Source organism: Xiphias gladius, unplaced genomic scaffold (assembly GCF_016859285.1).
Source record: "Xiphias gladius isolate SHS-SW01 ecotype Sanya breed wild unplaced genomic scaffold, ASM1685928v1 HiC_scaffold_1481, whole genome shotgun sequence".
In the NCBI taxonomy this organism is placed as follows: Eukaryota; Metazoa; Chordata; class Actinopteri; order Istiophoriformes; family Xiphiidae; genus Xiphias; species Xiphias gladius.
The window spans coordinates 390,908-418,649 of NW_024401812.1; the positions used below are offsets into that span (position 1 = coordinate 390,908).

The following is a 27,742-nucleotide window of genomic DNA, read 5'->3' on the forward strand; positions in this document are numbered from 1 at the left end:
TTGTACTAGGGGGCATGTCATGTTGAAACAGGAGAGGAACAAACACAAACTGTTGAGCACATTATTATCTGAATGTATGTTGGAGCATTAAAATTGAAACTGTGGAATTGTGGAGCTCCACTGATTTTACAAATTAAAAAAATGTATCCAACTGTTGGGGAGTACTACTGCATACAGTAGTATGTGAAAAAAGTTACATAAAGTCTTTTGCCACCCTTTGTGGCTCCAGAGGGAGCTGCTCTTTTGTGGCTCCCTTTCTCAGCTCGGTTTTTTCTGGTCTCTACCAACTCCTGAGCAATATATTTGGTGCTTTAGCTGCTAAATGCTCCACTATGTTGACCATCTAGTCTCTAACTGTATGTGTCTGCTGTTTGATGCGGAGCAGATAGTATACAATGGCTTTTCACAGCTTTTTCTCTGAGACCAGCTGTCTACTGCAGCAGAAAACAAGAGAAAACCAAACAGACTGCGTTGATTGCTTTTATGTTGGTTTGTTGTGTATTTTTCAATTCACTATTCACTATCAATTATAATCAGGGCTGGAATGTAACTGACACAGTTGTGTATTTTATTTCACTTTAAACTTCTACCCTGATACATTTCAAATCTTGTACCTTTTACTCGGGGCAGCTGTGGCTCAGGGGTTGTCCACTAATGGGAAGGTTGGTGGTTTGATACTGAACCCCAAATTTCCCCTGATGTATCATCGGTATGTGAATGTAAGAAAAAAACGCTGTATGTCAAGAAAAAGCGCTGTATCAATGTACATGTGAATGGGTTAATGTGGCTTGTAGTGTAAAGCGCTTTGAGCTATATTAAATGCAGTCCATTTACCATTTACTTTTATCTGAAATTTACACATGTTCAGCTTATAAAATATATGTTCAGCTTATAAAATATGATGTAAGTGATTAAAATACCCAACAGTATCGGTAGTTAAAATGAGCTCCACCTCCCATGGATTAATGCTAATTACACATGAATGAATCAGTAATAATAATCTAATAACAAAACAATATACCACTCACAGGGGCTATTGTTTTGCATAAATATTTTGATACTTTAAGTACATTTAGCTAATAATACTTTTACTTTAAATAACATTTTGAGCATTTTACTGTATATAATGTGTCTAATGTACCCTAATTTTTGTATGTACTCTATACGTGTACTTTCTACATAAATTAGTAGTACTGTACTACTTTCTATGTACTGCATCAATTTGATGCAAAATTACCTGGTTAAATCCTTTATTCTTTTTTTATTCTTTTTTTGTTGATGTTGGACCACTGCTGATTGGTGTTCTGTACATTTGCACAGTTTAAAGATCATTTTTTATTTAAAGGTCAGCTTGTCTTATATGCTTTTATGCTGGTTTGTTGTGTACCTTTTCCATCTCTAATGCCACTACTAATATTAGATGCCACTAAACATGCATGAAATAGTATTGTACTGTAAAATAACAGCAGCCCCAAACATTTTTACAGAGGTTAGAAAGCTGTGTGACCATATGTGCACTGCAGTTTCTGAGACATATTTTTAAGTTTGATCTGATGTAGAGGTGAACACATGTGCTGGGTCTTACGGCGCATATGTGATGAATAAATCAAATTATGTTCTGGGCCGTAAAAGGCATGGAATGCCTTGGCTAATACACTACTACAGGGTAAGTATTACCCCATCCACACACAACATTCTGTTTGTGAAAAACACCATGGTATTAAGTAGTACACAAAGATGTATTGATAGGCCTGTTGGGGCAGTTTTACCCCCTCCCCTCCTCCGCCCCGTCTCTTCCTCCCACGGGAGGCTAACAACGTCACGCCTACTGTTTGGGTATTGTGATGTCTTCTCGCGACATTTCCGTCCTCCAGAAAAAAGAGACATGATCGATGACATCTCGCGAGGTCCCCCTAACAGCGGGAGCCCACCCTTCAGTGATGCCATCTGCAATGTGTATAATACCAGCGAGGTAAGCTTTGGGTGTCTAGGAGGAGCTGCGGCAAGGTCGAGAACAGCATCCTACTCTGTACAATAGAAAGATCAGAGGTGGACGGATTTAGTCTAGTGGCTCCGAGCGCACGAAAGCAACCTAGGGAATTTTGGATTTACTGCCGATGAAGAAGGAGGAGAGTGGCTGAAAGTTTCCTGCCTGTAGCCTCATGTTCCCGGTTAGCTAACGAGCTATCTTCCACTACAGCCGCTTTCCGAACGTCTGCCTTGCGCCTTTTCAGACCAGGCGGAGAAGCGCGTTCTTCCCAGTAAATAGAAAGCTAGTTGTGCGTTTGTCACGAGGCGACGGCTGGGCTTCCACACTTCCTCCCGTTAGTTTTACAGGCCATAACGTGGCTTTTTCTATACGTTTTTCGCGTTCATTTGGTGTTATTTGTGCCATGTCTGCGCCATCCTCCACGCCTGCCGCCCTGGCAGAGAACGCCACGACTGAAAATGATTTTCTAGCCCCTGATGCTGGGCATAGGCCGCCCGGTCCGACGCCCAGTCAAAGCCGGTTCCAGGTGGACCTTGTGGCTGAGGCAGCGGGCGCCACCGAAGACAAGTCCCCGAACTCCGACACCTCCTCCACGGTTCCATCGAGTGATAAGGCCATTCCCTCTCCTTTTCAAGACTGTCCGGGTGCTGATCCAGGGGCTGGCGGAGAGGAAGCCAAAGGCCGCTTTCGGGTGGTGAACTTCGCGGATTCGAGTGAAGCAGGGAGCGCAGCCTCACCGGAGGCAGCTCCGGCTGAGGGGCTGCAGAACGGGGACACGGTGATGAGCGAGACTAGCTTGCATTCATCCACAGGGGGCCAGCATCACTATCACTATGACACCCACACCAACACCTATTACCTGAGGACTTTTGGTCACAACACAATCGATGCCGTCCCCAACATCGACTTCTACCGGCAGACAGCAGCACCGCTGGGGGAGAAACTCATCAGACCTACCCTGTCGGAGCTGCACGACGAGCTGGACAAGGTAAGCCGCCACACATGGCTGAGAGAATGCGGACTGAGACAGTTGTGACGCCGGGTGGGTTTACCACTCTTAGTATACCGGTAGAAGTCAGCTTAAAATGCTGGCAAGTATTGGTATTAACAAGAAATGCACACCATCCAACTCCAGAGGACGACCAAGTCAAGTGTTCACATCCTCAAATCATCCTCTCAATTCATTTCAGTCATTTCATATTGGCTGTTTGCAGACAGAAACAGCATGTGCTTTTCCTTGAATGCTCCTATTAGGTCACAGCAAGCCTCTGGTTTGTTAATTGTAGCATGGACAGATTTAAGTCCTAAAACAGAGTCTGTGTCTGAAAGGAGGTTGAGGTCTTATCAAAATGACCTGAGCTTGGTGACAGGTGTATAGCTAATATTTTGATGGTTCTTTGTCGTTCTTTTCACATTATGAGCTATAAGCTTATTAAAGCAACATAGCTGTTTGAGCTAGTTGTAATTGGTCAGGTGTTTCTCTTGTGAATGGCATACTGACTGAAACCCATTTTCTGTTACAAGTGACTATTTTGTAGTGTGTGGTGAAAATTTAACGGTCTATTAGATGTTTTTTATAACTTGAAATTTTCCGCTCATTTGTTGGTACAGTATATGGCCAGAAGTATGTGGGTACCTGAACATTTCCTCCATATGTGATAGTTGAACATGTGATTCACACACCATGGGCATTAATGTGCTGCTGTAACAGCCTCCACTCTCAGATGGTTTTCCACCAGAAAAATGACCTGGCTTCTCCCATTTAGCCACAGGAAAATTAGTGAGGTCAAACACTGATGTTGGGTGATAAGGCCAGTCTCACTGTCGGTGTTTCAGCTGATACCAAAGGTGTTGGATAGGGTTGAGGTCAGGGCTCTATGCTTGCCAAACCATTTCTTTATGGAGCTGGCTTAGTTTTAGCAGGGTATTGTCATGTTGACACAGGAAAGGGACAAACACTAACTGCTGACACAAACATTGAAAAATGTTGTAGCATCCAGTGTCCACTCCTGACCTCTAACCTCAAGTATGTGGGCCTTCATGTCTGCATACTTTTGGCCATATGGCATAATTCACTACTTAAGAGTCTTCTTCTACCAAGAGGCCTTAAACAAACATTAAGACATAACTAATAATTTTGAATTAAGCCAAAAGTATGTAGATGAACTGGTCTATATACTTCTGACCATATACTGTAAGTGACTAAATAAAAATCTTGGTTATATCGCTAAAGTACCCTTAAATGCACATTTTTTTCATCTTATCTGTCAGTTGGTCAGTAGCTTTAACTCAGTTGGAGCTTCAATAGTTCCCTCCAGATGAACTTAACAACAGCTGGCTTGAATGATCAGTTTACCCTCTGTGGATATTATTTTGAGTGAAATCAGCTGCTGTGCTTGGTTGGTAGCACACTTGGGTTGCACTAGCATTTGACGGATGACTGCTGTTGAAGATGGTTTTGCTGAAGTTACCATAAGTGCCTTGATCTTTGGTTTTAAAGAGTCATTTCTACTAAAGCGCAGTGAACAGGAGTGTTCATCTGACCCTGAATTGCCTTTAATTGTCAAGGTTAGATTTGGATAAACCTCAAAGTGACTGTTGGCAGCAGTAGCCTGGCTAATATATCATAGCCCTGATGAATTTGCACTGGTTACTCATTCATGTTGACTTCAAGGTTTTCTATGTCTGTGTGACATGCATTGAACCTGTTTTTCATTGGGTTTGGGAAATTTGCAAGTTACAGCTTGTAATTGGCTTGGTTTGTTGCAAACTAGAAGGAATCACAACTAGCCTGGAACCCGGACCCTCAGCGAGCTCATGTTTGTTCTCTCTCACAGATGGGTCTGGACCCCCTCCTGTTCAGACAGATTTCCATCCATCACAACCATTTATCTAAAATACGGCAGGTTTGATATGATAAATGACATAGCAGCGTCTCTGAGGCATTTTCTTTAATAACCAAGATGATGTGGAGAGGTTTGTTGAATCTTCTATTGCAAAAGTATCAAACAAACTGGATGGTATATTTTCTCTAAAAGAAGAACAAACAGCTGTAGTCTGGTAACATATTTATGTTGCTCTGCACTGTGTCACGTTTCGTTGCTCTGGTTGGTTGTAGGTCTACCCAATTGTATCTAGAGATATTTTCGTCTGCGACTATTGAGAACACTCCTTGTTAATCAAAAATGAGAGACGTTCCAGACCCATTTGCATTTGCGAATGGGTTTGGTTGATGCCATGCTAGATTACAACACTGTTTCCGAAGAAAGCTGTTTTTAGGCAAAAAGTACCTCTGGTGATGCAAACAAACATCTGGCATCCTCATCTGTGACTTCAGAACATCCACTTCTCAACATCAGTAGTTACTCGTCTGTTCCCAACTCAGGCAAACTTGAAAGATCAACTTTTTCATTTGTGTAGGCTATCTTATGACAGTTGGCTACTTTTTCTGGGCTTCCAATATACCAGGGCTCCATGATCTCACTATCACATTAAAATGCTTAATGATGAAATGAATTAATGATTGCACTCTTTTTATATACTTCTGGGTATGTTGTAATCCATTTTGCAATCATCCGTCCGAACTTGTTTCAGGTAGGATTAGCCCAGACTTGCTTTTTGTTTTCTAATGCTACTGGGTGATGATGTCAGAAATTTATTCAGAAAAGTTTGAAATTGTGAAACAATTGTAATGAGCTAGATAACTAGGATTAATATTTATTTTTCCCAGACACATGGAACAAGATGACATCATCTAGTATGCAACAAACCAGTAGTGGACTGTGGGGTCTTGCACTGGGCCTTCAATGGCCACTTTGATGACGCCACCACACACACACACACACACACACACACACACACACACACACACACACACACACAAAACGCGCACTCATCGACAGCAACTCGACTTGCATCATATGACGTGCCACGGCAGCGATGTGTTTAAGCACAACCAGTTCAACAAGCTCAAACTATGCAAACCCTAGTTATCTCTCCCACTGAGACAAATGCGTTATCAAATCTGCCAACCTGGCCGTTTGCTCATGTTGCTCACCTATCAGCCAACAATAAAGGAAAGATTTCTTGAAAGATAGAAATTAGGCCATATATCTCACAAGCAGCAAATCTGAGCATTGCCAACAACAATCTTAATCAGCTCTATAGATAATTAATACAGCAGGACTCATCAGTCACTTGAAAACAAAATCTCTCTCCTCCTCTGTTCATCCAGCTCTAAGTCCACTCTTGTGTCCCCAAAAGTTTTTAACTGAACCATAGCCATTAGATGTCGATCAGAGCTCTGGTGTTTGTTGGCTGCCATGGGTAAGGTGTTCAGACTGCCAAAACCAATAGTATTCCATGTGTTGAAGAGTAAGCATAGCCTGCAAAATAGTTTTATTTTTTTCGCACTTGCCATTAGCCAGTCATAATGGTCATAGTTAGCTTCTGTAAAGTGCCTAACGAAGCCCTTGCCTGCCTGCATGAGCACTTGGAGCTTAGGTCTTGATCTCTCCCTTTCAGATACTCCTTTTTAATCTTGAAAACCTCACCTGGAAAATGGACTCTGAAGCAAATCTGCCACAATGTCAATTCCTTAGTTAGCTGCCATTTCTCTTGGTTCCCGCAGGGTCTCATGTATTTAATAGAGGGTTTTACAGAAAATCCACAACATGAACTGGGAAAAGATCCGAAATCTTGGTGAGTTGGCATGCCATGACCCATGTAATGAGTGGGACATTTTATAGTGTAAAAATGTGTAATGGAGAAACTTTACAATATATTTGCCATTTCTGTTCAGGCATTTCTTGTTGCTGATCAGCTCATATATCACAGACGTATCAAATATATCAGAGACTCACCCAACAGTGCTATCACCTGAGGGATTGAACCACAGTTCATTTACTAGCTTTCTTAGACAGTTTGCAAAATATTTCAGTTCCTTTCTCACTGGGAGTGAGATGAGAAGATGGATATCGTTTTTTTTTGTGTTTTCAGTACAGAGGTAGCTTCAATGCTTATTTTGAGTAGTTTAGCACCAACACAGTTAATCTAGCTTCATCAAAGATACCTTCTAAAAACTGTTTTTTAACTGTGTTTTTCTTGCATGTTGTGTGTAGGACTGTATATCTAACTTCAGTATTTTTTTAGGAATGTATTTGAAGCACAGAGTATCAAAAACTTAATTACTGAAATGTAGCAAATAATGTCTGATCAGATTCATAATTGGGTTCACTTATTCTTTGATCAGATTGTTCCTGATTGACATCATAATTTTGCCTGTATTTGATTTTATTTCATTTGAGAACTTAGCTTTTTAGTTTTGTTGAATTAAAGACAGTATTGTAGAAAAAATATAATTGTTTTTAATTCTGAAAAGAATGTATAAAAAAAGTATTGTTTTTGCACAGAAACCCAGGTATCATATTACTACTAGTATTTGCATTGTTGATCAATAGTCAGTTATTCTAAGCATTAGAACTATGTAGCATTTTAGAAGTCCTGTTGTCATGGTAAAGTTGCTGTATTCACACCCCTTCGTAACTCTGAACAAAACCCATGTGATTCTCGAGTGTATAGTTTCCTAACAAATTCTTGGAACTGTATTAAGCATACAGAGATGAGACTGATATAAATCATTTTATGTAACCTCCATCAAGCTTGCGAACAAACAATAATCTAATCTAATCTAATCTAATCTTTTTTTCTTTGTATTTTTTTAATCAGTAAATTAGTGGACCATGAGAGGCAGCTCTCATAGTCAAAGTGTCATGTTTCCCTTTAAGACTTCTGAAAATTTTCCATGGTCATTTGTCATGTTTATACCCTGCCGCAGTCTGGGTGCAGAGTGTCTTCCTGTGCTGGTGATAAGTAACTTCCTATAGGCAGCTGCCATCACTAGTTCGATGAATACAAAGCATGAATAAAACAACTGGCACACTGCACTGGTTACATTTGTTTACCGTGTAAACCCCTGATTTTTTGGAAAGTTTGTACTGATTGTAACCTTTATGTGTGCATAGAAAGGTGAACCTAAAGCAGTTCTTCAAACAGTAGAATCTTAATGCTGGGAAGTCAACCACTACATTAGATACTACTTATTTTGGTCCATCCAACCTGACAGAGCTTGAGAGGACCTGCAGAGAAGAATGACAGAAAATCCACAAATCCAGGTGTGCAAACCTTGTTGTATCATACCCAAGAAAAACCAAGGCTGTAATCATTGCCAAAGGTGCTTCGACTAAGTACTAAGTACTGAGTACAGGATCTGAATACATATGTCTGTATACATATTTCAGTTTTTTCTTTTTAATAAATTTGCAAAAATGTTTAAAATTCTGTTTTCACTTTGTCATTATTAAGTTTATTAAGTGTAGATTGATGAGACTAAAAATAAACAAACTATTTTAGCATAAGGCTACAACATAACAAAATGAGAAGAAAGTGAATGGATGTCTGATTACAATATAGATCTGAAGATGCCATTCTACATTACCATATAACAGGACAAACAGGTTTAATGTTCATGGTGATAGATTACTTAACTGAGGCAAGGAAATATTGGAAACAAATGACTTTCTGAGAGTTGAGAAATACATATTAACAAAACAAACCACCATGATATGGTTTGGAAAGTGGTGCAAGTGGATATGGGGTTTGTAGTAAATATCATAAATTATTTAAAAAAAAACTGGTGTAGTCCTTTTAATATGGTAGTGCGATTTGGTGCTTTGTTAGAGGCCCAGTTTGGCCCAGTCCAAGATAACTATAGTGCTCAAGTGGTCACATGATGGTTGAGTCTACACGGTCCACATTCCAGCGCTGACAGCGGTGATAGACCCAAGCTTTAAACAGTGAAGCTGGTTTCATTCTTTGCAGTGATACAAGCATAGCTGGCGGACAAAATTATGGAAAGTCTCTAACTAACTCACCAGTACAAATACTGGCTGCGTTGATATTAAACACTTTTGCTCCTTACCCAAGTAATGAATATAATTTTACAATATGAAATAATTTATTCATGGTTGAGATTGTTTTCTCAAGGTCAATTTAATAGCTGTTCTGGAACTCTTGATCGTATCATATGATCTTCATCAGCGAATGGAGTCTGCTCAGTTGTCATGGAATTATAAATATCCAAATTTGAATTTCTTCAGAGGACATTAAGGGCTGTCAAGAGGGCAAGAGTTAACTTTGAACTTTATTCCAACATGAACCAATGAGCCAAAGTGAACATGAAATCGTTAAAGTTGCCATAAGAGTGGAAAGTGAGCATAATTAGTTGTCTCATGTCTTTTGAAAAGTTGCATATCAGAGTGCTAAATGCTTCTTGCAAAGGTGACAGATGAACTGGTATTTAGCCCGTCTTTGTACCAGTTTTTGGACTTGTGATGAAGTCACTTAAGTTTTATCCATGAGGGCTTTAAACTATTTAGTCTACCTACTGTAAATCTGTATGGAGACAACCAAAGAAATGTTTTTAAACATAACAAAGGAAGAGATAAAATGTACAATACAGTTGCTTTTTAACATGTAATGAGTGTTGTTTTCTATCCAGATGTGACCATTTGTTGTCAGGATGTTGTGATGATTTAGAAAAGAGATGACTAGCCTACTGTCCAGGGTCTAAGCCATCGTGAGAACTGAGTATTATCAGTAAATCGAAAGTAGCATATGTAGTATTTAAGCTAGTAGTGTTGATCCCACTGACCTTGTTTTCAGTCTATCAAATTAGTGAGCTGAAATATCAGGCTGTTCAAGGGAAGGCCATCATGTGGAATGCCATGTTAACATTCCAGAGTTAGATATGACTTGTTAGATATGTGAATAAAATGGTCAAGACATAAACAGCAGCAAATAGGGATACATTTCTCTAGAATATGGCTGCATTTTGTTTATCTCCTGACACTTTATCCACTTGAATTATCTTTAATACAAAGCCATCAGCAAAATACTGTAAAATACTATGTTGGTACTGAACCAAAAATCAGCACAGGGCCAAGTGCAAGAAAACCTTCCAGACTATCTTCTGAACGCTGCAGTGTAAAAATACCAGCACAATAGGGATAATAATAGGGTCCGGTCTGAATAATAACTACTTTCTAAAATTAAAATACGCAGATTGTATGCGCCAACCTATGAAATTTAAAATTGTTATATGCTGTTACTTTCATCTTTGATAATAGAATTGGCAATGATGATTTAAACCATGAACCAATATAAAAAAAATAAAATAAATAAAAAAACCCTCCATTTACAAAATGGTTTCTATCCCTGGATTAGCAAAAACTGTCATTCCTGCTTATTTTATCAACAACAGTTTGTCAATAGATTTTCTACAAATGGATTGTATCATGATAAAAAATATATGTACAGTGGTGGAAGGTTTTATCTATATTGTCCACCCCTATTTGATAGTTTATTGCTCAGCTGTAAAATTTCCTCAATCAGTCCATATTTTGTCACAACATATAAATAACCAAATTCAATGGATCCTGACCAAAAACGTGTCTGTTTAAAAAAAAAAAAAAAAAAAAAAAAAAAAAAAAAAAACCCCAAAGAAAATATCATCTGATATTTGGATTATTTTAAACTGAAATAACCACAATAATTATTAACCTCAAAAACCCAGTATTGGTTGTACTGTAATTGGTCTAAGTGGCCCCATATATGCTTACTTGCATGCAAGTCGAGAAAGACATTTACTGCCCTGAGCCATACTGTTAATGCTCGAAATGGTATGTCAATTTAGCGCATCAGTAAACAGGATATGATGCAACACCCAATGGATTATGCATTTTGTTGCTGTGTTGAGAGTTATTAAACACAGCCAACACTAGTATGTAAGTTGTTCCTATCCTGGACCTAAGAAGCAGGTTTATTCAGTCATCAAGAAATGAAAATGTTTTCTGGGTTTCACTCAATGATTTTATCCAGTTTAATCGGTAAGCCTGCTTCCTGAGATGTCAAAATTAACATCAGTGTTTTTATATAGCTTTAGATGTCCTGTGCTAAGTTTTAATTTGTATGATAAAGTCAAATATGATGTCTCCAATCCAAAATTGTGGGGTGCAGGGAGCGGATCCACCTGGTGGACCTGACCTGACTGAGCCTGACTTTTACTTAAAAAATTTAAGTCCTAAACCCGACCCGAGACCTCAAGCTATATTTTTTTCCTTTATTTCTTCCATTGCAGATCTTTAGCTGGACTGACTCATGCAATGCTGCGATTACACTCTGTCTCTTTTGCCCCTTGCTCTGGGCATTGCACATCTACTGTACTTGCAACACACAGCAAGTACACAGAAGCCTGTGCCTGAAGCTTTGTGCAACCTGACTGGTCCTGGGTTTCAGGTTGAGTCAGTTTTTATGGCTTGGGGTCTTAGGTTGAGTTACGGTTAAATTTGGCAGTGCCAGTCAGGTTTTTAGCTGAGTAGGGTTCAGTCAGGTCAGGTCTTAAAGACATGGGTGTGGGCTAGGTTCTGGATTTACACTAGATTGTCTGGTATGTCCCTCAACATGAGCAGGATGCCTTTGTCCAAGATCTCTGCCCCCGGTCAGTTGTACTGTAAATGAAAAATAGTGAAAAACAATCTCCCTTCAGTGTTCCTTAATCTCTGAAGAGGCTGAGCTGTTCCCATATCCAGCTATAAAGTAGTTCGTGATGAAAAGTAGGTCTCATATTCTCAAGGTTGTGTAGCTGAAAGAGGGCTCCTGTTGTGTTCCCTGGTCAGAATACATTGGGTCTTAATGGCAAGTATCTAGTATAGTATAAGGACTCAAGCTAGTTTAATTACCACAAAATTACTGCTGCTAGCAGATATCTATCAACTGATAGGCAACAGAATTTAATTAGCTGCTGTGGTTGGCTCACATTCATAGTGGCAGCACTGTTTGGCTCTGTATCGGGGAAATAGCTTTGGACTTTGAAATTCAGGGGGTTTGTGATGGTTTGAAGGTCATGGTGACCCTGTGTTTTCCACCTTATCAAGTCTAACACTGAAGAGTTATCCCCTCTCTTTACAACACACCCAGATCAAAATATGGACTGGAAATTCCACTGTATCAATTGACTGTAACCCATGGACATTTTCTCAGCAATCAATGAGTGCCACTGAATTTCCCCGATGATGACTGAACACTTGAAGTTCTTCATGTAACCTGTTTGGGGAAGTGATGGCAAGCTCTTTAAGTGGGAAATTGGGTGTATTTGTTGGGATGGGACATAACTAAGACAGGACAGACAGGAATGTCTCACTGTCCTGGTATATTGGACCCTTGAAAAGGCGGCAGCAGCAGCCACAATAGCAGTGTGCTGTAGGTCCATATTGACAAGCCAGAAGGGAAAGGGTGACAGAGCAGATTTATTTAGTCTGGGCTGGCCAAGCATGAACGCATTGCGCTTAGATATTGATGTTAGCCTCAGTGTTGCTCTAGTGTAGCAGCTCAACTGTGTCTGAAAAGGCTGGGATATCATGCATAGTTGTAGCATTCCTTTTACTTTTTGAGAAAATTAGGTGATGTTAGGATGAGCTCAGTGTAAACCTCTACGTTAGTTTGAAAGTGGCATCTCAGCCATAACACATGTAAAAGAAAAAGTATTCCTTTGATGTTCTCTTATTACACATGCGCATGTGGCACTGTTCTTGCGCCAGTTGTTGCAGTTGTACTTTTTTTGCTAAACAGTGGCCAAAAGTGACAAATACGGGATGATGGTAAAAGCTAAAATATAGTACAAGGTGGCACTTGCAACTAACAGTCACTCTCTTTGGGCCAAAACAAGGGGGGAAAAACATACACACATAGTTGGAAATGTACAAATGAGCAACCATGAAGTCAGACGTCTGCAAAAGCTGAGGAGATTGTGGTGAAGAGCCAGTATGTGTAGTGTAACATGTTGATCTTTTGTGTGATCTTTTGTGTGTTTATTCAAAAACATTTCTCTAGATTAACTAAATTGGCCAGAGTGCACTGAGTGCATTCTACCTAGTAGTCTTATTAGCCCAAGAGAATTAAAATTAAACATAAAAAGCTAGTATTTGCAGCATATTCAATAATTTTAATCTAATTATTTTATACTGAAATAATAACAACAGACTTCAAGTCGATCAGGATGCTCCTGCCCATATTCATATGATTTTCAAAAATAGAACTATATCAACTGGTGATCCCTGCACAAGAAGTATTGTGGAATAAAAATTCAAAGCCTCAAGTGTTAAACATGAAAGTTGATGAAGCATCCTAACGCAGCCAAGTTAGCCTAACGTTTTTTAGACGATATGGCATATTGGTTGTTGAGCTGTGATATGCAAACTGCTGTTTGCAAAGTTTACACTTGAAGTTTTGGTCATCCATTTTAACAAAATGCAGCCATACCGAAAACTTCTTTGACGTGGTTTTAATTAGTTTGGAGCTGACTCGGAGTAAACGTTAAATAAATGGTAAATAAGTTAGCCCTAGTAGTCTCCATTAGGTTGGGCAAGTTCGAAGTTGTTAAAACTGGGGTGTTTTCTAATGAAAATCCTGTAGACTTCCATGTCAACTGGATGCAAGCTAAGATGGCTTTCTTACCATTTCTCCTGAAGTGTTATCACACTGATTGGTCAGATATCACTTACACAAAAAAAATCTTAATAATGGCTGATGCATAGTCTGTAACTAAACCAAGTCTCAGATTTTGTTTAGATTCCACAGCTGGACTTGATGCTGAAATTAATTAACGTCTTTCTTTACTATATTATATGTATATGAATTAGTTTAGTGTCTTTTTTTTAATAAATGTAACTGCACTGAAGTTATTGAAAGACTGCTTTTGTTTAGACAACATGTTACATTTGAGAACTTTGGCGTTTTTGTTTTAATGAAAATGATTTGTAGTAAAAGAAGTATCATATTGATATTAGTACTAAAAATTTTCAAACAATACCCAACCCTGTAACTCTTAACTGGTTCAATATGCCTAAGGATAGGGCTGGGTAAAATAAGTGATTTTTCTGATTACCTAAGTAAGCACCTGATTCTCGGATAACTTCTCAGAACATGGTAGATATGCACCTCTAGTTTGAACTCATGTTAACTAAATGTAGCTGTAAAATCACTGAGAGGTTTGAGGCAAGTTTGTCCACTACAGCAAAATTTATTGTGTCAAGTATAACTTGCATTAGACTCTTTTCAGGATGTTCTCAGCTGCTTTTGTTGTATAAAGTATGATTTAAACAAAAGGTCTCTGATTCCACATTGCCTTACCAGGAGTGAGGTACAACTTTTGCAGAGTTTGCTGCTCTGTACAGGAGATGTTGTGAGATTATCTTACACAATGGAACCTCAGTTTGGCTGTTTGAATTTTTTTTTTTTTTTTTTTTTTTTTTTTTTTTTTTGAGCAAATTTCTTGCTCCCCCTTCTCTTTGTTAGCTACACAGACTGTAGACAGAAACAGGAAGCAAAGGACGCCCTGGGCTTCTGGTGTGGCCTTTGACAGGAGAGGGAGTCCTTTTGTCTCAGCATCAGCCATGGCTGCTGGCCTTTATAGCTGCCGAAACAGCTTGTAAACCTTGTTGTGTGTGAAGGAGTATATGCTTTTTGTCTGCCAAGGAGTTGGCTTCCTTCTTAAGCCTCACATCCAAGTGTGTCACATGGAGCCTGATGTCAGAAATAGCACAACAACCCCGCCCCCCTGATGAGACCATTTGTTCTAGCTTACATGTACAGTAATTAAACTGGGAGTGCACACAGTTTGGGTTTTTTTCCCCATACCTTACAATAAGGTGAGGTATCAGCAGCAGTAACACAGATTCACTGTGACTGTGACTGAAGGAGAATTATTCAAGCAGGAATATTGTATCCATAAAAATATGTAAGCTACAGTAAGCAGCAGCCAAGACATGGGCCTTGTCGATTTATCTGTTTAGCTCTACTTCCAACCTGTCGGATTGTCTGACTGCTCATGTCTCTTGACCTGTCTCATTTGTCATGTCACCGTGCTCCCGGAGCTCAGCTATTAACTTCGTGAACATAATAGAATATTACTGATAGGAAGTATTGGATAATTCCCAGATCTTATTTTTCTAAGTTTTTTTTGACATTCCCAAAGCTTTATCTGTGGTTATCTATTGCAGGAGCTGAGTTTTATTTATCAAGGTAGAATAGATAGAATTAATGTCTCAGTTGCCATGGGATCAATCTGTAAATGATGGACTTTTGGTTGATTTAAATTAACTAAATAAGTCCCTATCTATATTTTTTAACAGCTGTGATAGCGTGGCTGGTATTGTTTGCATCTGCTCTCACCTAAGTTTACCAGCACTAACACTGGGACAGTGACCATGTGACAGGCTTACAAGTTACAACAATGCGTGTGAGATGTCCAAAAAGAGCTTCTAGAATAACTTCCAAATTTGTGAAGATGACCCCCATAAAGTCGATTGCCGAATATGCCAAAGGAAACTGGCATATCACAAATATACAACAAGTTTGGAAAATCACCTGAAAACTGTAAGTAACAACTTAGCAGTCGCTGTTCTTAGTCCGACCCACTTTTTGTTCTTGTCTCTCACTCAAGCTTCGAAGCTCCAAAAATGGTATTCAGGACAGCCCTAACTATAATAGAGTATGATTGTTTGTGAAGGTTTGTTTCATGCTGCTAAAGAACATGAGGATTTGAGTGATACACTACATAGTGTGGTGTTGGCCTGAATGTGAGTATGTTTATCACTGCAGTTTGAAATTACTGGTGTCTTGTTCACCCAAGTATACCAGTGGTGGTAAGTACAGATATCATTGATGGCCTGATATGCTGGCAAATCATTGGTCAGCTTGTACTTTTAGTATCTTTAAATGCTCCTGTCAGATGTTCTTGAATGTATTTCCCACTGGCAATTGAAAAGTTGTATCGACAAAATCAAAATGTGAAATACATCAAGGGAAACAGTCAGTGAATATATCATGATGCACATGAAGCAAGTGACCTGAACATCCACTGAAGCTTCCCGTCCACAGAAGAGACTGAAAATAACACTGGAAAAAAAAAAAAGATCTTTCTTGAGAAATAATCAGACTGTAATTAATAAACGAAACATGAAACATAGATGCAATATCTCCATCATGTTTCCGACATAGTACTTCAGTGTTTTAGGTTTGACTGGCGCTCTTTTAATTGTGCCAACTTGTTGCATCCTCTTCTTCTGCAGTGATTTTAATGGCACCTTACTGGAAAAGTAGCGCCACAAGCTGTTTATCTTGACAAACCAACTTATAATATTCCCATAACAGCAGTGGATGGAAACTTGCATTAATTTGCTGAATTTCTCAAAATTTGATTAAAATTTGCACTACATTTGAATGGAAACCCACCTACTGTCCTGATTTAGACCATTGCTGGAAAATCAATAAAAACTAAAGAAGTGATGTAAAGAACATATTTAACCTGTATGTCTAGCCTAGATAATGTCTAACACTTGACATCCAACTCTGAATGTCCAGAGACCTCTTGACTTGGATACATGCCATCCAATCATTTTTACAGGCGCACACGCACACACACGCAAAAACACACACAAGCACGCAAAAACGCACGCAAAAACACACGCAAAAACACACACATGCACACACACACACGCAAAAACGCACACATGCACACACACACACGCAAAAACACGCGCAAAAACGACACAGAGGCACACACACACACGCAAAAACACACACATGCACACACACACACGCAAAAACACACACATGCACACACACACACGCAAAAACACACACATGCACACACACACACGCAAAAACACACACATGCACACACACACACGCAAAAACACACACATGCACACACACACACGCAAAAACACACACATGCACACACACACACGCAAAAACACACACATGCACACACACACACGCAAAAACACACACATGCACACACACACACGCAAAAACACACACATGCACACACACACACGCAAAAACACACACATGCACACACACACACGCAAAAACACACACATGCACACACACACACGCAAAAACACACACATGCACACACACACACGCAAAAACACACACATGCACACACACACACGCAAAAACACACACATGCACACACACACACGCAAAAACACACGCAAAAACACACACATGCACACACACACACGCAAAAACACACACATGCACACACACACACGCAAAAACACACACATGCACACACACACACGCAAAAACACACACATGCACACACACACACGCAAAAACACACACATGCACACACACACACGCAAAAACACACACATGCACACACACACACGCAAAAACACACACATGCACACACACACACGCAAAAACACACACATGCACACACACACACGCAAAAACACACACATGCACACACACACACGCAAAAACACACGCAAAAACACACACATGCACACACACACACGCAAAAACACACACATGCACACACACACACGCAAAAACACACACATGCACACACACACACGCAAAAACACACACATGCACACACACACACGCAAAAACACACACATGCACACACACACACGCAAAAACACACACATGCACACACACACACGCAAAAACACACACATGCACACACACACACGCAAAAACACACACATGCACACACACACACGCAAAAACACACACATGCACACACACACACGCAAAAACACACACATGCACACACACACACGCAAAAACACACACATGCACACACACACACGCAAAAACACACACATGCACACACACACACGCAAAAACACACACATGCACACACACACACGCAAAAACACACGCAAAAACACACACATGCACACACACACACGCAAAAACACACACATGCACACACACACACGCAAAAACACACGCAAAAACACACACATGCACACACACACACGCAAAAACACACACATGCACACACACACACGCAAAAACACACGCAAAAACACACACATGCACACACACACACGCAAAAACACACACATGCACACACACACACGCAAAAACACACACATGCACACACACACACGCAAAAACACACACATGCACACACACACACGCAAAAACACACACATGCACACACACACACGCAAAAACACACACATGCACACACACACACGCAAAAACACACACATGCACACACACACACGCAAAAACACACGCAAAAACACACACATGCACACACACACACGCAAAAACACACGCAAAAACACACACATGCACACACACACACGCAAAAACACACACATGCACACACACACACGCAAAAACACACACATGCACACACACACACGCAAAAACACACACATGCACACACACACACGCAAAAACACACACATGCACACACACACACGCAAAAACACACGCAAAAACACACACATGCACACACACACACGCAAAAACACACACATGCACACACACACACGCAAAAACACACGCAAAAACACACACATGCACACACACACACGCAAAAACACACACATGCACACACACACACGCAAAAACACACACATGCACACACACACACGCAAAAACACACACATGCACACACACACACGCAAAAACACACGCAAAAACACACACATGCACACACACACACGCAAAAACACACACATGCACACACACACACGCAAAAACACACACATGCACACACACACACGCAAAAACACACGCAAAAACACACACATGCACACACACACACGCAAAAACACACACATGCACACACACACACGCAAAAACACACACATGCACACACACACACGCAAAAACACACACATGCACACACACACACGCAAAAACACACACATGCACACACACACACGCAAAAACACACACATGCACACACACACACGCAAAAACACACACATGCACACACACACACGCAAAAACACACACATGCACACACACACACGCAAAAACACACACATGCACACACACACACGCAAAAACACACGCAAAAACACACACATGCACACACACACACGCAAAAACACACACATGCACACACACACACGCAAAAACACACATAGATATGAATTTAATAACTAATAATAATAACTTTATTTATGTTTGCACTTTTCTAAACAGTTACAAAGTGCTAAAGAGTAAAATAAACAGAGTAAACAGTAAAATTTGTAAATTAAACAGATTAAAGGAATTAAAAGTACAACACAGAACATAACAGTAAAACAATGTAGCAGGGAGAGCTCTTCTCCAAATATACAAAATGAAGGACATTATAAACAGTAAGGTGAGGCACATTGCACAAACCAAAAACCAAGGCAACAGCCTACATAAGGTTCAGACTTAGAAGTTTTTTTCTACCTGAAAATAGCTGCCTGCTAAAAGCCACTGTACACTACCTGCTCATCTCCAAACAGCAGACAGACAGAGACTTGCTGATGAACATAGTGGAGCATTTAGCAGCTAAAGAGCCAGATATATCCCTCAGGAGGTGGTTTGAGACCAAAAACAGAGCAAAAACAGAGTGAGTACTGGACTTAAATTCATCAAGTGAACACAAACACAAGTCCAAATGAAACCTAGAGTTACTCTGTAACTGCTGGATGTAGAAATAAGCAATTGTTTGCTAACAAGTTTCACCTTACCAACTTAAAAAGTGATGATACCTTGTGTTCACAGCTTATTCCTGCCGCCCCCAAGTGGCCAAAAAACAAAACAGTTATTGCAGGTTTAAATGTAAGTTTCAGTACTTGTCCACCTGATTACTACTCTCATCATACTCAGGTCCATTTTGATTTTTGATCATGATAGCATTTTACTAGCACCTCTTTTCTAGAGATTTGTGAACTGCTGACTGATGCGAGGAGCACAGTTCTCCTACAGCTTTCTTGAGTAGGGCTCTATGCTGGGCTCTTTATGTGCTCAATTTAGGAGCACATAAAGAACGTAAGGGGAGCAATGAAAATGTATCAAATGATGTGTTTTTCCTCAATAAAGGGATACAAGGAGATATTAAAAAAGTAAAATGGTTTTTAACTGATTTGAAAACAAAACGTATACTAGGTTCTTAGTGATGTCCAGATATTTACGTTATTTAGATGTCGATTTAATAGCCTGTGTATGTGATACATTGAGATTACACAGCTGTAGACTACTTAATCTTATACACTTTTTTTTAATGAGCTTTTTGATCCAAATACTGAAAGGTCATGGTTCAAAAATATAAAGTCTATAAGCTTAAATTATTTACACACAAAAAAAAAGTCTCACTCTGTATTTGTTGGAAATAAAGAAACACAGACTAAAAATGCGAAGCAGTAGCTGAATGTTTTCTAAACTATTTTGGTAAAGATTATTAGTGTCAGAGTATAGTGAACCTATACATCTTTGTAACTCACTCACTGCTTCATATTTACACACGCAAATTTTCACTGTCTTATTCAGCGGGATGCTGTACAGTAGAGTATAAACGGTATGAACACCTCTATAATAAAGTAGTTCTTCTTAGTTCTAAATGCCAAAAATGTCTGTTCAGTTGGTTTAGATACGAAGGATATCACTGGTCTAGCAGCTTTTGTAAGCAGGTCATCTGGCCCGCTTTGAGCTCAGCCAGCGTTCCACGTGAAATACGTGATTTTTTTTTCAATGGTCAACATTTGTTCAGCACAGTGTCACATCAGACCACATCATTGTCATTGTCAATGGTGTGTTATCAACCTTTTTGTTGAAGGAAAAAATTGTGGCTGCTTGGGTTGAGTTTTGTAATACTTTTTTTTTGCACACATGCTCCTGAATACTTTTTAAAGTTCGCACACATCTAGTTGCAAATGTGAGTGAAATGCTCGCACCGACGAGCCCTGTTGATTTCAATATAAATAATTTTGGATACTTGTCATTGAGTCCAACTGCAAGTATACACATAAAGTAGATCCCTGAAATCCTTGTAGATGTTCAGTGAACTATCTACTGTAGCAGCAGATTCACTTTGTGCTCAGCTTGCCAGCCTGGCCATTGTGGATCTGCTATCCTCTGCAGTCCTATCCTCTGCAACAGGAACTGCAGGAATTTTCAGGTGACCAGGTGTTTAAAGGTATACTATTTAGCATTTGTTGGTTGCTGTTTGAAAACACACCATTCACAGAGAGTCGGGGAGAGAGAGAGAGAGAAGCTGTGGTCGAGTGAGCTAGAGAGGGAATGAAGAGAGGGATCGGCGTTAGCGAGAACAAAGCAGTGAATCAGAGATATAAAATGTTATTTTCAGATTGTTTCACTGCGGTTATGTTCTAAAGCACAGATAAACACACCCACATCTCCGCACACCTGTGCACAACCCTGCGAGAAGGTGCCGCATTGCTGATTTTATGTGAATGCAACCGAAGCGCATGTTTCCTCCTGTCTGCAGTTGGCTTTCTGTTCTGCGCGTGTGTGTGTGTGTGGCTCAGCACCGCCCTCGGTCAAACAGACACACCAGACTACAGCTCTTTATGCATCCATGACACAGAATGAGAGCAGAGGAGAGAGAGAGACAGCAATGTAACCTGGTTGCTATACAGTCCTGCCCTCAAACCCTACAGGCTGTTATTGGCTGACGGTTACACACCCGCTGTCCAAAGGTTGCATCACACAAAAAGTATGGAACACTGCAAAATAAAAAGAAAATAAGAAAATACAGGAATTGTAATACACTTCTAGTGGGTCATCTCCCACCGGTAGCCAGTAGACCATCTCTGGTGTACCGGCTTTACTGTATACTGTGATGAAACATTCTGACAGTAACAGCAGAGATGACAATTTCCCTTACCATCATATCTGTAGCTATTGTTGTTATCAGCGGGTACCAGGAACACAGCACAGCATTCATGCCTTCATTTGCAGTTTTATGTTGATTAACCACAAGGGAACGCCCTTATACTGGTCAAACAGGGGCAGAGTGACCACATCAGGACTAGAGCACCAGGCTCCTGTTCTGTCTAGCTCTAACTACCATGGCAATGCTAATATTAGCTACTCGACATACTGAAGCGCAGACAGTTTGTGGTGGTAATGTCTAGTGACACAGTATTCATTTTACGTGACTGACAAAGAGAGAACTTGCTGCCTTTAGATTGCACGCATTATGTTCTTCTTCACAGGTCAGGTTTAGCTCAGCCTGCAATGAAAGTCTCATTTCAGCTTTGGGACACACTGCTGGCATCACTGGACCAGAGAAAGAGAGCATCCTGAGGTAGTGATCTAATGGTTTGTAAGAGCCAAATGTAATTGTTCCGCAGTCCATCACACTATAATTTTAACCATCAACACTCAAAAATAACGAGCCTATATGAAAGCATGAACAGATGCCTACAATTAAGTAACACAGACCTTGTGCTGCTCTATGTTAGAGACATTTGATACTGTCATATCCCTGCAGTCATTACAGGGTAAATCTCCACTTTAAGTGTGATATAGTACATAAATAATGTTAAACCAATAATGGGCCCATGCCTGCTTCCAGTGCCTAACACATACTAATTTCCCCAAACTAAAACTGATCAGCATTCCCAAAACTGCCTCTCATTCTGAGTCCATTCACAGATGCTGTTACCTTGCTGAGCAACAAAGCTCCTCACTGTTTGCACGTGCCTCACTCGTCACCTCTTTCGCACTAACGGCAGAGGCAAATAGTAATTCGACACAATTCCAAAACAAAAATCTCTGCTGTGTGAGGCCAGGCCATTTCAGTTCCATCAACAGGCCTCAGTGGGCAGCAGGGAATCCAACTGTGGGAGAGTTTCAGTGCAGTAAAAGAATAATGAACTGAGTGGTGGGAGGTTTTTCCAAACAATGGTGAGATGTCTGAGATAGTGGACATCTGATCGTTCCTCTCAGTCAGTGATTGATTCATGCAGGGAGGGCAGGGTACTGTCAGCATGAAATAGGTATCAGCTGGGCTCAAAAGGTGCTTACTACTGCAATTTAAAACTAATACGTATATCAGACACAGCGCACCAGTAGACAGGGCTATTGAGGTATTAAGAAATGCTACAATTTTAACAAGCCATGTTAACAGCCCATAGAGGCTGCAAAGCTCAGTTCCCTTTAATATTCAAGATACAGATCCTCAATTTGGAAAAGCGGCACCGAGACGATGTTTGCTGTCTTTGCTTGATAAATTCAACAATGATTCAATTAATAAATTATTTATTAGGTTCTTTTTTATTAACTTTCTGTCCATCAGGTAATGAGTAAGTAAGAGGTCTGCTGGTCTCTAAAGAGCTGTGTTTGATTTAAATTGCCTGCTCTTTCAATTTTCATATTATCAGAAAACTTGAAAAAAATTTGTTGACGAGTACTGAAATGATGAATTAACAATAATCATCATCATATAGAATCAAATAATAGTGTTATCTTTTCCCTGAAGCAAAAATAAACAAGTCTTCAACTCCTTGCTTTAAATGTAGCCATTAAGTAAGTTACCTTCAGCATGTTAGCCGTTAATTCAGAAGTGCTGTACTCTTATGCAACCCAACACAATCCTCTCTGTTCAGAAAAACTAAGTGTCTGTGGTGATGTGTGTTTTTCCGTGATGTGGTGTGTAATTCAGAGGGAAACCGGCATTTCCAGCCTCACTGACACAAACAGGAGCTGTGTTTGTTTTTTGATTAGGTGTGTTGCGTCAGTCCTGATAATTTATAGGGGATGAATTATTCATTAATATGTAGTCAGCAGAACATGCCAGTGTTTCCAGGAAATAAAACTTTGCCCTTCCTGGCTATCTTGTTGTAAAATGGCACAGGGTTTGTAGGTCTTGCAAGGTTTCTTTAAAGCCCTACTTGACTTTTAGACTGTGTTTGCCCAAAGTGAACTTTTTTGAATTTAATTGCATCATTAGGTTTCCTTTTTTGTAACAATGCCTTTTGTGGCAAGTCATGGTACAGTTTTCACTGCTGTGCTGCATTCTCGATGGTTTGTCATTGTTGTGCAAAGCTACCCTTTGTGTTCATTCAGCCATGTAGATAATGTTCACTAACCCATCCTGTGTCGTCTGCATTGTTCTCTGGCCTGTGCATTCAGCAGTGAGAGCTCTCAGCAACAACAGATACAGTTCTTGAGTTGAATTTAGAGTGTCTGCTTGGTAGCTGCTAGTTGACATGTAGAGTTGGTGTTGTACAAGAAGAATGCTAAACTGTGGAAGAACGTTAGGGCTGGCTTGAAAATCTGATGGCTCAAACCTGTGCCTAACATAGAGCAAGCAAGTGAATTAAGTTACAAATTGTCCTAATTTACAATACCTGATTTAGCTTTCTTCCTTTTCTTCCAGTGTTGACATTATTGAAAGTGTTTCAGTCTTCCGTTTTTTTGGCTCCCACCTGGTTCCCAAGAAGATTGTGTTTTGTAAGTGTGCTGTAGTGATTTTGAGCCATTTAGTGTGGAACTGCTATGGCTTGATGATTTGGACATCCTCTCTCATCCCCCATATACACAAAATGCTTTAAATAAAATTCAGATTTCAGCCAAAACCAGGGCTTCAGAAGTGTTTTCACATCAAATATATCACTGAAGCAAAACCAAAGCAGCCCTTTTCAGGTTTTCGTGTTATTCTTGTAAATACCTGCTTGTGTTTTCTTTTTGCCTGCCCTCCTTCATTTTCTCACTGGCTCTGAGGGGGAAAGGTTCTGTCTTGAATGATTTAGTTGTGATTTTTGAAACTCTTCAAATGGAAATCAGAGAGTTTCATGAGCAGCGATGAGCAAAACTGTTTTGGTATCTCAATTTAATTTTTACTGTGTTCCAGCTCCACCCACTGCGTTTCAATTCAATTAAATTCTGTTTTCTTTATATAACACCAAATCATAACAGAAGTTATCTCAGGGCACTTTTCATAAAGAGCTGGTTCGCACTGTATTCTTTATAGTTATATTTACAGAGACCCAACATTCCCCCATGAGCAAGCACTTGGCGAGAGAGAGAATATTAATATTAAGACTAATAATCAAACTACTACTACTAATAATAACAAGGATAATGATAATTATTTTAAAAAACAACAACAATAAGAATAATAAAATTAATAATAATAATAATAGAAGAAGCAGTGGGTGTTGAGCAGGACTGTGGGGGCAGATGGTTCAAGACAACCCTGAACCAGCCGTAAAAATAAGCGTTATCAAAGAGGAAAGTTTTAAGCTTACTCTTAAATGTGGAGAGCGTGTCTGCCTCATGGACCCAAGTTCGAAGAAGGTTCCACACTAGAGGAGCCTGATAACTGAAGGCTCTGCCTCCTATTCTACTTTTGGGGATTTTGGGAATCACAAGTAAGCCTCTTCCTGTTGCAAATTAACTGAATGGACAAAATTGTCAAATTCCTTGATCATTCCTGACAGATTTGCGTCGCTTTCAGAATGTCTGCTGATCATGAAAATGATGCTGTTAAGCTAGTGCTTCCACATTCCCGAGCTTCAACATCCTTAGTGTCATAAAGATAAATTGGTCAAAGTAAAAAGGCCTCATAAATTAAGTAATCTGTAGTCGACAAACAAAAAATATACCAGAACAGTTGTTCATAATACTCATAATATGAGGAACTCTGTTGGTCTCCATTAGAGATGACATGAAGAGACAGAGGCAGGCAGAAGTTGGTATCAAGTCAGCCTTCTATAAATCAACCAAATAAACGCTCTCTGGTAGACAGTGTCCCTGGTGCCACACAAGGGCAGCAGACCTTGATTTCAGTATTGCATAATATCAGCAGCATGACCTGACATCACTCATAGCTAAGAATGTAATGTCCCATTGCCCAGCTGTTTCAATAATATGTGCAAAGAGCAGATGTAATTATTTTTGAATTGTTAAGCCAATGTCATGCTACATACAGATATGTCGGGGCTCAGTTTGCTTCTCAAACAACTCAAAATGCCAGTCATTTTGATGAATTTCGTTAAGTATTTTTACTCGCTACGGTTTTATTGCATGCACAGTAAGGAGCATTGTTGTGGTCTACTCGGGTATGTTTCAGTTCACCTGGTGTCATTCTGTCCTTCATGGACTCTCAGCCCTGCTGTCTGCTCTATGTGTGGAGGAGCTCAACCACACCCTTGGTCAAACACAGACAATGAGAATAGCATGCAGCTGCATGCACCGTAAACATCAATCCACATTTCCAATCTTCCAATCTCATTCCCTGCTGTCTTCAAGTACAGATAATGCTTGGGGTCCTTTCAATTTTATAACTGGTTTAGAACCAGCATCCCTAGGAACTTAAAGTTGCTTGCACCAGTGCACCAAAATAATTTTTCAAATTCGCACACTCTGATTTTCTCTCACAAATGCAGGCAAAATGCTTGCACTGTAGAGCCCTGAACTACTTTGCCATTTTTTTTTGGTTACAACTGAGTGCAACACCATGGGGAGAGACTATCTCTGTGACAGCAGGCTTTTCACCACAGTCTCGAGTGTGGCCTTTGGAACAGGTATACAGTGGCAAGTAAAAGTATGTGAACCCTTTGGAATGACCAGCTTGTCAGCATTAGTTGGTCATATTTGTCAAATTACAGCCATTTTTACACATAGTCCCTCATTTTCAAAGGCTCAAAAGTAATTGGACAATTGACTGACACTCAGTTTCATGGCCTTCGTTCCCTAAGTATTTCGTGACAAATTAAGCAGAAAAAGTCTAGATTTGATTCCAAGTGTTGAATTGGCATTTGGTAGCTCTTCATTGGAAATCTCAATATGCGGTCGAAAGAGGTGTCGATGCAAATGAGGAGGATATCATTCAAATAAAAAAAACAAAAGAAACCTATGAGACAGATGGCAGAAACTTTAGGATTGGCCAAATCAACAATTTGGTACGCCCTTAAAAAGATGGAATGCACTGGCGAGCTCAGCAACTCCAAAAGGCCTGGAAGACCACGGAAGACAACTAAAGTGAATGATTGCAGAATTCTTTCCTTGGTGAAGAAAAACCCCTTCACAACATCTAACCAGGTCAAGAACACTTTCGAGGTGGTAGGTGCATCATTGTCAAGGTCTGCAATCAAGAGACACCTTCATGAATGTAAACAGAGAGTTTACCACTAGGTGCAAACCACCTGTGTGTGAATGTGATGTATGACTGTGTGTGAGAATGGGTGAATGTAGCATGTAATGCAAATCACGTTTGAGTGGTCTATAACACTAGAAAATAGTTATGTAAGTGCAGTCCATTTACCATTTACCATGATCAAACAAATAGTGAAAAAGATTACGAATCTGTCCAGACATTTGATGCCAACTCTCAGTATGTGACAATTTGTAATGTGGTTCAAAACCCAACTCTTGTTTTGTAATGACTTAAATGGACATAGATCTTTTGGGGGAGCATACTAAAACTACATGTTTATCTGCCTGGTGAAATACAATAATTATAAGGGGAAATTGTGGCCGTAGTTTGCTAAATGGAAGCTCATAGAAAGGTTCCCGAAACAGAATTTCACTTGTTCACCCTGGAGGCTATGGACATGCTGCCAATGTTCAATACATTCCCACTAGCAGCACACGGAGGCATGCACATGCACAGTCTATACATGCTTTATTTTTTGAGTAATGCCATCATAATTATCTTGAAATTTCAAGGGTAATTTACATAATCCCATTGGGCGGAGGTAGAGCGGGTGGTCCACAATCCGGAAGGTCGGTGGTTAGATCCCTGGCTCCTCCAGTCCACATGTCGAAGTGTCCTTGGGCAGAACACTGAACCCCAAATTGAATAGAAATGCGCTGTATGAATGTGTGTCTGAATGGGTGAATGTGACATGTAGTGTA

General features: G+C 40.0%; 1 protein-coding gene across 1 annotated transcript in view; it reads left to right on the forward strand.

Moving 5' to 3' along the window:
* Positions 1–1,892: 1,892 nt before the first annotated feature.
* The window catches only part of slc12a2 (solute carrier family 12 member 2), a 69,574-nt gene continuing 43,724 nt past the window's right edge, over positions 1,893–27,742 (forward strand). The window contains 1 exon segment of the mRNA XM_040123212.1: positions 1,893–2,978. Coding sequence (XP_039979146.1) covers positions 2,394–2,978 — 585 coding nt within the window. The 5' untranslated portion in view covers positions 1,893–2,393.